Consider the following 13,724-nt stretch of genomic DNA (forward strand, 5'->3'; position numbering starts at 1 on the left):
CCCTCCAAGTGACAGAAGGCACGTGAGAAAAGGTTTCTGAAGCATTACACTCTTGCAAAGGCCAAAGTGGCTGGGTAATTTGTTTCATTTGATGCATTATGACCTAGTCAGCTTTTAGCATTTAATTAATGGTAATATATTATTGTCAAAGTAATTAAAGCTTTGCCTTGATTAAAAAAAATGGAATTGTTTAATTAAAAGAAAAGCGTCTGCTAACCTTCGCTTTATGCCTGAGGAAGGAAGCTCATATCACTTAATTTTCTGTATCTTTCCCCTTCAGGCCTGAAAGTTCGAGAGGTGTTCATCAATGTGACGAGGCAGCAGGTGGAAGACTTTCATGGGCCAGAAGATTACTGGTGTCAGTGCGTGGCATGGAGCCATCTGGGGACCTCAAAGAGCAGGAAGGCGTCCGTCCGCATCGCTTGTGAGTAGAATAAACCTTCTGATGTTCTTCGGATGTGTTGGAGTTGTAATGAGTTTGGGTTTTTTTTGTATTGAACTCTGCAGATTTAAGGAAAAACTTTGAGCAAGACCCCCAGGGGAAGGAGGTTCCTATTGAAGGGATGATCGTTCTGCACTGCCGGCCCCCCGAGGGCGTCCCTGCAGCTGAGGTGAGCTTTTTCTGCATGACACACAAGAAAGGCTCAGCACTGCAGGTTTCCAGGCCCAGCGTTGGTGGCAGTTCTCCCCATTGCAAAAAGCTGTGCTCTCCACGCGGGATCAACGTGTGTTGATCTACATTGACAATTTTGGGGATTTGAGTTGCTTTGCTTTTGTTGCTACTTCTAAAAATACGATCTTTAGAGGTGAGCAGAAAGTTTTCAGGTGATAATTTGTGTAAATCCCATGTGTACTCCTCAAGATCCAAAGAAACAATGAGTAAACGGGCACCTGTTACCTATTGAGTAAATAGGTGAACTTCTACCTAACAAGCATGGTTTGCTGAGCTGATTACCTGCATTTGTCTGGTTTTCAATTTATGCATGGTTAAATGTCCACAGAATGCTGCCTTTGTTGGAATTGGACCATTTGAGGAAAAAATGGTGAATGCTGTTTAAGTTTTACTGAGGATTTTAGAATTATCTGCTTTACGGTCTACAATCGAGCAGAATATCTGTCCTTTTGGAAAGTTAGGAATGATACTGAATGGAAAAACTGGCATTTCTGTTGTTTTCTACAGATAAAATTGCAGAGTTCTCAGAAAGCCCTGATTTACTGATGCTGATGGTAAGATTGTTATTGCTGCTAATAAAGCCTATATATTGTAACAGGTCATGTTTGCTCTGGACAGTAAAATCTCACATAAAGGCTTCACATAAAGGATTCAAGGCTAATTCTATGCTCATCAAGGTAAACTGTCTTCTGAAAATAATTAAGTGTTCAAATGAGTAATGGCTCTGGTCTGTGGCAGTAAGCTCCATGTTGTAAACTCATTTGGTATTTTTGAGTTATGGGAGACCTACCTTGGATAAGAAGTAACAGAGAGAGCCCATAAGTTTTGCTCAATAATTGTTGGGTGTGTGTACGGTACCAAGAAACGTAGAATGCTATAAAACCTGAGGCTGAATGGTTTGGGAACAAGAATTTCTCTCCTTAGAGTTTGGATGAAGTCCTAGATGATAAGACTTGAAGTAACTATGGATGAAGCTCACGTTGGTTTCAGTTGATGCAGAATAGATGCTAATTGTGGTATGGAGAAAATGGACAGGAGACTCTCACCCCATCTGTGTTACTGTGCCAATGTCTGCCTGAGCCCCTTGGAGAAGATTCTGATTATTCTCTCCATCAAGTGCAGAAATGCAGCACCATTATTTTCCCAAAGAGCACACAGTTCTGTGCCTGCCATAGGAACAAATTAATCGAGTGGTTTATTTCTGACCATGGCGATGAAGGACTGGTGCAGCCAAACCTTGAATCGCACCATGCAGCTCTGTGAGGGACAGACACTTCACACTGGAATGAAATTTAAGTTCAACTCCATTATTTCAGTGAGCCTGCCCCATTATCAACAATATAAATCTTCACTTCTGGAATTATTTTTCTGCAGCTTAAAATTGCTGAGGAATTGTTAAACCTAAGGATAAAAGTGTCCTACTCTGTGGCTTAATCTCCCCTCCCAAATCATAGAATCATAGAATCACCAAGGTTGGAAAAGACCTAAAAGATCATCCAGTCCAACCATTCACCTATTCCCAATAGCTCCCACTAAACCATGTCCCTCAACACAACATCCAGCCTTTCCTTGAACACTCCCAGGGTTGGTGACTCCACCACCTCCCTTGGCAGTCCATTCCAGAATGGAATGAAATCCTCAGTCATTAGCTCTGTGAGACTGCTGGGATGTCCTTACGGTCAGCATCTCTGCCAATGGTGCTTCAGTATTAGATCTTTTTCTCTATTTTGGGGGTGATATAACTGTGGTGAAGACCAAACCTCACAGAGATATTCTCCAGAGAGAATTTCTCTAGATCAAGTTCGGTTTTGTTGAGAGAAATTTCTACTTTTATACTGTTCCAAAATTAATATGACTTCGATATCTCATCATTGGCAGCAGTGAAAGTATCTGGATTAAGGTTTCTTATTAGTATTACTTTCTGCATGCAATATATAAAAGAGGAGGTAGTAAAGTACGGATTAAAGATTTGGATCCATAGTTGTAATGTATCCAGACTATATATGACATAAGACCTGCCTTGTATGAATTAATTTACACATAATGGGAGCCAGTGTAACATTGTCAGTGCTTTGTGTGCTCACACAGTTCACTTGTAGTAAATGGTCTTCAAGATGGATAACGCATTAGTGAAAACAAACAACCAAGGAGGATTACAAATAAGGAATTTGCCGTATTCTAATTCAGCTTTAATGTCACACAGGCACAAATCAAGAGCTCCAAATCCTGCTGAGGCAAGCTCTGGATTTAATGCTGCTTTGAAATGCACTGTGCTGTCTTGACTCATTTAGCAGCAAATTGCAGTTGCTTGTGTCAGCTGGGTCTGAAGAAGTAAAAGACATATAGAAAAGGATCTCTCTAAATCTGTATTCTCTTTCCGAGAATGTGATGACTGTCTTCATCTTCTGAACTGAAGTTCATCTCTCATGCATGAAATGCTATTGAAAGTGCCCAACTATGACCAGTAATGAACGTTCTGTGCCCTTTGGAGCATCCTGATCAATGCACCTTGCTCCTAGGATGCTCAGCCTTTCTGTTTGTTTGCAGGCCCAGGAATTAGCTGCTGTCAGCCCCATAGACCAGCCTGTATTTCTGCCTCTGTTGCCTTTTCTATGTTGCCCACCTCTAGAGTTTGCTCCTGTAAGTAGAGGAATGTAAGGGAAGTTCTGCTTTGGGAGGTTGCTGAGTGCATGCAGTGTTCTATGCACATTGCCACAGCAGTATGAATAAGAAATCCCACATCCTGACACTGAGCATAATGCAGAAAGGTTTAACATCATCTCCTCACGTGCATTTGCATGGTAAGCAAAACAGAGCTGGTGAGCAGCTGTGCTTGCAGGCATCAGCACCCAACCCAAATAAATTCTTTTTTTTTAATGAGTTAAACAACAGAACAAAAAAGAAAATCCAGCCTTTCAAGTAAAGCATCTGACAGTCCCCTGCTGTGGCAAAATGTTGGTTTGAATGTAACAATCTCTGCTGGCTCAGATTGGATGCGACCAGAGCCATTTCTATCACAATTGATGCAGTGTTGGCATAGGGAAGAGACAGTTCTGGCTCACAATCCCCACAAGAGATTCTCCCCATAGATAGGTTTATTAATTGTGTGCAGTAGAGGCTTCATTTAGCTCAGAGTGTGTGTGCAGTGCTGCAGTTGTACTGTAGCACAGGAGTTGGATAGGATGATAAATCCATGTCTGCTGGTGGTTTCTGGGAGCTGCCAGGTGGGTGCTCAGCCTCAGGTCTCTGCTGCCATATTTGGTGAGAAAGAACCCATAACCCTTTGTGTTTATTAGGATGTAAAGGAGTTAAACCCAGTTGGGTCCTTAAGCCCCATTATTCTCTTTACAAATCTTGGGTTTAGATCAGTGCAAAGCAAAGGAGGGGTAAGTTTCTGCAATGGATGCTAAGCTCTCATCCTCAAAAAGTATGTGTTTACTGCTTCTTTCTATGTATTACAGTCTACTATTAACATGATCTGTTCATACCTACTGTCACTAACTGTATAAAGCAACTTGGGTAAGATTTCATGTCCATAATGTTGGCAGGCCAGTAACCATAACTGTCATGCCTGAATGTTTTCCTCTTCTCTTGCCAAAGGATATTCTATTAATTTTAAGAACATACTTGAGCACTGGACTCGGTGCCTCTCAGTGGCACGTTCGTTTACTTTAGAAGTGAAACAATGAAGAATTGAACAACTTGATTCTGTCCTTTTGTGCAAGTCTGTAGTTGGGCTGCATCTGGAATCAATAATATTAATAGATCCTGGTGCTTTCCACAGGATCCTGGAGTCAGCAAACAGAATAAATGACAGTATCCTCTCTGGTTCATTGATGGCATTTCTTTCCTGTCTGTTTCTTGATGGTCGTGACATTGCATTCTGTGATGGTTGTTGAACTGGAGCCTGGAAGAGACTTGGTCAATATGCATTAAGTGAAGTTTAGGATAATCTTTATTCTGTGCAGTACATTATCAGTGCATAAGAGTGAGATTTGGGGCATGGGAACAAATTAAAACATAATTTTGTAGCTGATTTTTGCTAGTTATCTTTTTAGGCATCTGGTTTTAAGTTCTCTTCACTGTTCTGGTTAGGGGCTGTGATGTTGGTTGTGGGCGCATTAATAATGAGTAATTCCAACTCACTGATTCTAGAGATCAGCATTTCTAAACAGCAGGCTTTCACATAAAGAAAATCAAACGAACCCTTTTGCTTTCTGGACTCTGGTCACCTTTGTCAGAGCAGTGCTGCAGTGCTTGTGCTGCTAAATGGGAGAGCTGCAGTTCTGTGTTGCATATGGTGTTAGCTCGAGGAGCCAAGTCCCAACTGGAAGTGCTGGAGCGCTGATGAAAATCAACTGGAGCAGAAGCTGGCCTGGAGATTTATTCCAAATCTCTTTTACTATAAGTAAATACCTTCTGAGATTAAATCTTTGAATAGTTCATATTTGGGTATCAATGACTTGCAGACCCTTCTGCATCTGCTGTTGTGCTGAACTGCTGTTGATGAGTGTGAGCTCGAGAGCCCTGCAGAGGTCTGCAGAATACTCTAGCATATCTTTATCATTTATATCCAAATATATATTTAAGGTTTAAATGGAGCTGTATCCAGATACTTTTTCAAATTTTTAACACAGATTTTGACACTTTAATGGACTGCTGCAGAAGTTCCAGTGAATATCTGCATGAGTTCTGATGGCTTATTTACTGCTGTAGCTTTTAATGGAAATATAAAGTAATTTCTCTTCTGGGCAGTATACATCCTGCTGCAAACACATCAACAAAATGCAAAACCCACATAAAATTCACAAGCTGTGGAGTTCAGAAAGCAGTGAGAGTCATTGCTGCCTGTTTTACATAGGCTCACGTATTTATGGGACTTGCATACATACTGTAAAACGTAATATGGCAGGATAATGGGATTGTAGTAAAACACTATGGCAAAAAAGGCTGCTGAGTTATTGTCTTCAATGAATCTTGTTTCTAGTTACACAGAACTGAGTATGATTACTAAATGCAAACAGCATGCATTGTATAGAGTTTGTTATAGATCTTCGTCCCCGTGTCTGAGAGATCAATCTTTGCTCTGCTTCTAAGGCACGTTGGTTACAAATACAATACGTGCATTTTGTTGTATGCCAGAAATGTTTCACAGTGCGTGCAGTGCATCTCGGTGATTATTCATCTCTTCTTAAAGACAGATTTCGCATTGACTACTGCCAACATCCATTTCCTTAACATCATAAAATGATGGGGAATGGTAAGAAATTCAGTAGTTAACTTAAGCATGACAAAATTACACGTGGTTGTATTCAGAACGGTGAAACGAATTCTTGTTGCTTTATGAAGGAATTATGCAAATTCCTGATTTTTTTTTTTTCCTTATAAATGTGAGCAGTGACAAATAGATTTCAACACAGAGTGTTTCCCTGCAGGTGCTGGAAGCACACACACGTAGCCAGGGCTCAGTGGGTGCATCCCACGTACTGCTGCTCTGCAGGAAGGATGTCTCAGCTTTAGATCTTCAGGCTGAAGCAGAACTCCAAACTGTTGGGGAGGGAAGATAGAAAAATCACTAATAGGGTCTTCCGAGGTGCTACACATAGCATAAGGTATATGTAACCTTCTGCTAATTTGTTGGCAAAGCCAGCTGAATCAACGGGACCTTCAAATTCTGAATGATTTGTTTTGGTACAGATACCCCATGGAATGTCTGCTTATGAATTATACTGTGAAGTGTTGATAATTTTCAGGAGGTGGGGGGAGGGAATGCTGCTTTAGAAACCAGTGTTTTAAGGACAACATTTTCCTCTGTGGTGCCTTTATATGTGGCAGAGATGGAAACCTGTGCTGTTACTGGGGTGTGATGCACGGCCCACTGATCTGACTGCGCAGAATGTAGTCCTACTTAATAGTATGCAGGCCCTTATTCTGTACAAAACTTGCTCAATTAAAGCCTCTTCTTTAAGCCTTTGTGATCCACAGATGGATGGACAACACAAACAGAATAAAGATTCTGTTTGCTTTATATGCTGTTTCATCTTTGCTCAAGTCCTGCATTCATTCCTTCCCTTCGGCACCCCAACTCTGTGAGCCAAGTGCTGCCTTGTTATCTTTCTGCTGGTTTTTGGTGTGTTTCTTTTTTCTTCCCTGAAGCACTTCATCTTCAATGCCCTGAACATTCATTTTTTTTTTATTATTCTTTAACCTAGATCATGGACAAGGTATTACAACAGCAACTGTAATGCACAGAGCCTGGAGTCACACTTTCCGTGTTCAAACAAGAATAGTTTTCAAAAGCAAAAACAGCTTCTGATTATCAGTGCTCGTAAGAACCACTTTAATGCTATTGCTCAATATGCAAAAATAAAAAGCCTTACATTTCACTGTTATTCTGTGAAAGTGGGGGATAAAAAAGGATGTGGTTTTGCACAGTGGTGGTTTTCGTTCAATCTATTGCAAATGCCACAGAGGGGTTTGGCTGTGGATGTTTCACCTCATCCCAGCCTCTGGGGTTTGCAGCTCATAGAATGATGGAGGGGCTGAAGGGCTGCGCAGCCACACTTGGAGGTCAGTTTGCTCTTCTGTCCTTTGTTACAATTTCATTTTTAAAGATTTTCTCGCTAAGTTCAATGTTGGAATGGATGTTATTTGAACACTGCAAACTCCTGAAATGTTACAGATAGCCCACACTGTTAACTCAGTAATTTTGCTGATGTTTGCCCTGTTGTCCTCAGATGTTTAATCCATGTTTCTGCTCCACGCAGCTGACCTGCAGATCAGCATCCCATGTTAAGGTATAGTGGAGGGAGGGGATGGGGCAGTGGCTGTTGCACAGAGATGGCTGCTGCATGCTGTATGCTCTGCATACACAACGTGGTTTAACACTTCAACCATCTTCTGTTGTAAGCACCAAGAGTTAACAGCATTTTTCTTGAATCTTAAGAGAAAATTGAGCTTCTTGTAGGGAAACACTGAATTCTTTTCATGTATTCAGCATTGCTACTCATCATAAAAGACCTGCTTATCTCTATAGGCTCTCATAGCTGTCTAAAATGAGTATATGTGCTCGATTTCAAGCAGGCAGCTGAACTTCTACTGTGTTTTCCTCCTGTAGAAAACATGCTTTTCTCCTTCTGAGGTCTGACTTGTGTTCTAAGTATGTCAGTGCGCCCAGGAGCAACAGACAGAGGTCATGAAATAGAAATGCTGAAGCAAACAATTGTTAGAATGAAGGGGTGAAATGTGAGAGGTCCTGAACAGAAGTGAGTTCCTCTGAAGAGATAATTCCTTTTTCTGAAGACCTCTGCTCTGGGGCTTTTTTCTTTTGAGGTACTGTTTTGCAGCAGTATATATTTTTCTGGTACTGTTTTCAGAAATAGGTTAAATTTGAATGCTTGGAAATGAACATCAGGCTGTATCATTATGTTTATAATTATAAATGATGATAGGCTTGTGTGAAAGTTTCCTATCAAGGATTTTGAAACTTGAGTACAGTGCACGTTTCTGTGAACAGAAGGATCAGACCTGTTTGGCAGAAGACTTTCATTTGAATCATCACAGGCTCACAGAATGGCCTAGGTTGAAAAGGACCATGAATATCATAGAGATCATCTCATTCCAACCCCCTGCTCTGTGCAGGGTCACCAACCACCAGACCAGGCTGCCCAGAGCCATATCCAGCCTGGCCTTGAATGCCTCTAGGGATGGGGCATCCACAACCTCTGGGTGAAGAACTTCCTCCTAATATCCAACCTAAACCTCCCAGTCTCAGTTTAAAACCGCTCCCCCTTGTTCTATCCAGCCTTATAAACAGCCATTCCCCCTCCTGTTTATTTGCTTATTGCCTCCCACTGAACGTTTTATTTACCTACATCTACAAAGATGTGACCATCTCACATGGACAACTGGGACTCACGTGGCATCTCTTGCTCAGGGAGTGGATGGCTGTGAAAGGAACTGCAGGGAAGGGGAGTTTCCCTGGGAAGGAGGGCATCTCCTTATGCTTACAGAAGCAGGTAAGAGGTACAGCTACAAGAACTTGTCTTAGAATTTAGGACAGGATGCTGTTGTGGGTACAGCTTGCACAAAGTACAACAGATTGCACTTGCAGTTTTCAGTCCACTCACATTAATGCCCATTTTGGTAAATTGCACTCAAAATCATAGCAAGAGCAGCTGGTTTATTGTCAGTTGTGACTAGTGCTGTAATTGGAAGGGGGGGGGTGAGCAGGGGAAAATGTGAGATGCCTTTGGAGTGGAATATTTCCATATCTACTGCATTTCAGTGCAGATTCAAAAATCATCTGCCAGAACGTGTCTTGTGATGAAGTGTAACCCATGTGCACGCAGGGTTTTCACTGCCTCTGATGCTCTTCCTTCCTATTCTTGTGACTTCTGTGCAACTGAGTTTCCCTTTTACATCAAAGGAAGCTCTTCCCCTCTAAAATTGGGAGCTCCCAAATATTTTGATCCATCTTCCACAAGCAAGGGAGATGTGTATTACCCTGATGATCAGTTCTTGCAGTTCATTCCCCTGTTCCTGTCTAAATCTTCATCTAATTGTGTATTTCCAAGCATTTCTATTTCCTGGATCTCATTACTAACACACGTGCTGAATGCAGTCCTAATGCAATTGCATTTTTTCCCTTTGTTATGTATAGATGCATGTAGTTACCGTGCAGTTGGAGTAACTTTGTCTATCACAATGAGATCAAAGGAAAGCAGAACAAGTGACCACATGATGTTGTGTGCTATTGTAGTCAGAATGTTATGCTGTTTCAGAGGTGAAAAGGTTGTTAGGAGGCTGAAACGTTCAACCTATCCAGCCAAGCTGCTATAGAAAATGCCCCCCTGGCAGATATCTAAGTGGTTTACGACTTCAAAGTAGCAGTTGCATTTGTTACTGCACTTTCTAGTTGTGGTTCTTTCTCACAAAACACCTTTTTATCTAAGCTAACAAGGGTTCTCTCTATTCAGGTTCTGTTGGTGCAGTGTACTCATGCTATAGTCACTTTATAATCCAAAATGAGTATCAGTGAAGTACTGTGGAACTGATATTGTATAACATCACAGATTCCAGCAATGTTTTATCTCTCTGGACACATAGGTATACGTTTAACATAGTAAGTTATTTGTGTTGCAGGTCTGCTTGGCTGTGTTCAGTGACACAGCAGGAGTAGCATGTTTGTTAACTAGCAATTGTATTTTTTCATATAGAGAGAGTTGGTTTTTAGATACGTTTTTAGTGTGTGGAACAGGAGGGTTCACTAATGGATAAAAAGGGGTTTCTCTTAGAGGTATCTCACAGTTACATTCTGGAAGTTGTATTGGAAGGCTGCCACTTACAAAAGCAATTGGTTAAAAAAAAAGCTTGGTGTCACTGTGAACACAACATCAGTGCTGTGGGCTCTTTGTTTCCTTCTGAGCATCCCACATCACAGCACTGAGGAACGCACGCTTTGTGCAGCACACTTGTAAAACAACGTCTGTGGATTCGTATATGCCCTTAGATTTTGTGTTATCTAGAGAAAGAAAAGCTTTGGCTTTTAATGCTGGTTCTTTTATTTTTAACCATCAGACAACCTACCATTAGCAACAGTACATTTAGGAATGTGTGTTCTTAACAATGGTTTAAAATAGCATGTCAGAGTCAACCTGTTGCTCACCTTCATCTTTAGCATTACAAATGGAGAAGCACATACAAGCCGTGTATCTTTCCCATTATATTTACACAAGAGCATATATGAAATACATGCTTATTTTCTTACCTTTCCCTTTTTTCCCCCCTCCTTGATTATTCACCAATATTAGTTTGAGGTTTTAAATCACACAAAAATGCTTGCTTCATTGCAGATTGGATGTGGCTCTGAAAATAGGCTCCAGAAGAGAAGACAGCAATGCTGTCTGTCCTGCATGGGAGGGCAGCCTCCCTGGACTTACTTGCTGCTTGAGGCTTCAGCTCCCCTGCAAGGCACCTGGAGCAAAACAAGCAGAAAGGAAATGCATTAGCAGCACGCTGCCCTTGAGGTTTTTTGCAACCACTGAGAGCATCTCTTCAAAGAGAAGGTTCCTGTACCGTTGCCACATTGCCAACAAGACTGCAAGCTGATTTATGAGTTGGTCGGTGTGTCAGATTCATGTAACGAGATTATATATTCAATCTAATGAAGGAAAAATATGCTTACCAGAGCAGCATGACAGCGCTGTGATTAAATGATTCGGTAACACTGTTCTCTCGGTGGATTAATTTAAAAACCTTCAGCAGGTAGTTGACCTGCTGCTGCCTGTGTGTTTCTGCAGGTAGCCCCCTTGCAAGGAAGATCAATGCTTTTTGATTGTGTTGATAAAATAGTATGTGGTCGTGAAGGTAGATGTGAATCGCTTGGATCCTGCAAACTGGCTTTTGTGGTTATTAATCTCCCACAATGACTTATGCTGATGGGAGGTTTCTCCTTTGTATCTGTGTGAGTATTAGGGTAGAAAGCATAACAAAGATCTGTTGCCATCTTAGTGCATCACTATCAGCAGAGAAGCTGCCCCATCCATCCTCATTCATTCTGCTGTAGCGCTGAGGAAGGTTTCCTAAGCTAGACACTTGCATTTTCAGAAATGTAAATTTCATGCTACATCAGGCTCAGTCTTGAAGGGAATGGATTTCACTCCCTTCCATAAAACACTGTAGGTCACAGTGAAAGCTATTTTTAGTAAGATTTTCAGTAAGGTGATAAAGTAGAAAGGGTTTTTTCTAGCTACAGGCTGATCACTGTGGGAGGAATATTCACCTACACCAATGTTAGCCTAGTGCTGTAGTCTCCCAAGGTGCGCTCTGGAGTCAGCAGAAAAGGTACTGGAAGCCTTCCAGGCCTTCCCTTTGTCTTGATGTGCAGGAGAACCTGTTGGAAGCTTTTTTTTATTAAAAGAAACTTATTTGGAGAAAAGAATTCATCTTTACTTCTAACGCCTCATATTCTCCTGTCGAAGAAAAGCTGTAAACTGTCTGCACTCTAAAAAAAAACATTTGTGCTGCCTTTAGTCAGGTGTTGACCTTTTCCCATCTTAAAATCATGAAGCATTTATCTAGCATACAGAAAGCGATTGATTCTCTCTTCAAGAGGAGCTGACGTTCTAACTATATTATCTCTGATATATGTGTACTCAGGTTATTGACCACATGAGAAAGTCAGATGTTGTGTTTAAAGGGCAGGATAGTATAATCTACAGGCAGGAATGCTAAAGTCTTTTGTCTTCTGACCTATGAAATTATCGTGTGTGCCCAAAGATGTGAGTTGTATTTCTGGGTGTTAAATCTTTGTATTCCCAAGCAAGATACCCTAGAAAGAATAGAAGATGCACTGATGGGCAGCCAGTTGGCTCTTGGGGTGTTTCAATTGCAGCAGCTGCTGAGGAACCCTTCAGGCACCAAATCATGCCATGAGATGCTTCTCATCTACTGCCTTTTCTCCAAGGTTTAACTATTAAGTTGGGTATTATAAACAACAACAAAAGTAATTTCTGTTAATGTGAATAAGTACAGTGTAACGTTCTGCTCCCATAGAAACCACAACTGTAGCCCACTGCCGGGCAGCTTTAAAGGAGGGAGCAACCTACAGTCTCAGATTCAGCTGTGGTTCTGCTCCCACCAATAGTTTCAGGGGTACCTGTGAGTCCCCAGAGCACTGGGGACTTGCTAGGTGGCTGGAAGGAGGTGTTTCCATAGTAGCTGTTCAGATGTATCTGCAGGTAAGGATGCTATACATGCTGTACTTACATTGCACATAGTGCAGTAAGACTCCCATCACCTGCAGCAAACGAAATGTTCCCATGATATGAAGCTGTCAGGCTTCTTTGTGCTATTCACAGTAGGCAAGAAATATGGATGAGTACTGATCAGCTTAATTTTCGAGGAAATAAAGAATAAAGAATTCACTGACTCCCATGGTAACCTACCTGGGATATGGTGTGCTTAACTGATTTTGTTTCTGTAATACTGGTCTTTGATAATTGCTTTCTGTAATTAGAATAATTTATGATTATGCTAATTCATCTGCTGCCACCCAATAGGTAGTAGCTGATTTAACCCATATCTGCCCCTCCATTTCTTCTGTAGATCATTACGTGATTAGCCTTTCTCACTAATTGATGGCAGTATTTGAGTTCTGAGCAGATCTATTTCAGGAAGAAAAAAATCAGATATGTTTTTATAAACTTACTGCAGTTATAGGCAAGCTTTTTAAGTCTAGTTCAAGATATAAACATGTAAGGCCTCAAGACAGGCTAATGCTTAGAAAGAAATGTATTTTGGAATGTTATGAGCTACTGTATGACCTCCACTGGTGGAAAATTGAGTGAAGTTAAATACCAGGGGGTTTTAAGTCTGCAGTTCCGAGATGGCAGGTTGGCAGTTCAGCCCATGTACCTCATTTCAATACAGAGATGCAGTAACTTCCTTTATTGCCTTTATTTTGCATGATTATTTTGTGTGTTGGTTCTGCATATGTTTGTGTGATGAAATTCTCCGATGGCTGCGCCGCTGCAAGTTTCAACAACCTGCTGGCATTGTGAAGCCTTTACAGTTATCAGGTTTTCCATTGAATTCATCTCTTGGTTTTGCATCTTTGAAAGCATTCATCTGCTGAGGTTGAAGCACTCCTTTTCTCTTTGAGTGCTGGAATTAGAGATGTGCATTCGTAGTGCCATCGGGCCTCCAGATAAGAAGCAAAAGGCAATGCATGCCCCTGTTTACAAATAGCTTTTGATGGCACATCTCTCAACAATTCCACGTTTGCATTCTGTCTGTTTAACGTTCTCCCTTCACAGTGAACATCATTCTTTTAAATGCTCTGCATTAATGTGAACGTTTTTCATCCACCAAGTGTTGCAGTCCTACATGCAGTAAAGAGAACTGAGCTGAGAAGGGTGTTTGACTTCAGGGTATGGCCATACCTCCTTCAGGTCTGGAATAGCTATGAAAGTGAGTCATATTTGTTCAGGCTTCCAGTAGATCTGCTTCTGTTACAACTCATCTTGCCTTAAATATTTGGTTTAAATGT

General features: G+C 41.2%; 1 protein-coding gene across 4 annotated transcripts in view; it reads left to right on the plus strand.

Moving 5' to 3' along the window:
- Nucleotides 1-13,724, plus strand: part of UNC5D (unc-5 netrin receptor D) — a 140,030-nt gene that overhangs the window by 98,995 nt on the left and 27,311 nt on the right. For all 4 annotated transcript variants that reach the window (XM_048928097.1, XM_048928094.1, XM_048928098.1 and 1 more), the window contains exons 3-4: nt 281-424; nt 508-611. In XM_048928097.1, the coding sequence (XP_048784054.1) occupies nt 281-424; nt 508-611 (248 nt within the window). The remainder of the gene's footprint in view (nt 1-280; nt 425-507; nt 612-13,724) is intronic.

Source organism: Lagopus muta, chromosome 27, assembly GCF_023343835.1.
Source record: "Lagopus muta isolate bLagMut1 chromosome 27, bLagMut1 primary, whole genome shotgun sequence".
In the NCBI taxonomy this organism is placed as follows: domain Eukaryota; kingdom Metazoa; phylum Chordata; class Aves; order Galliformes; family Phasianidae; genus Lagopus; species Lagopus muta.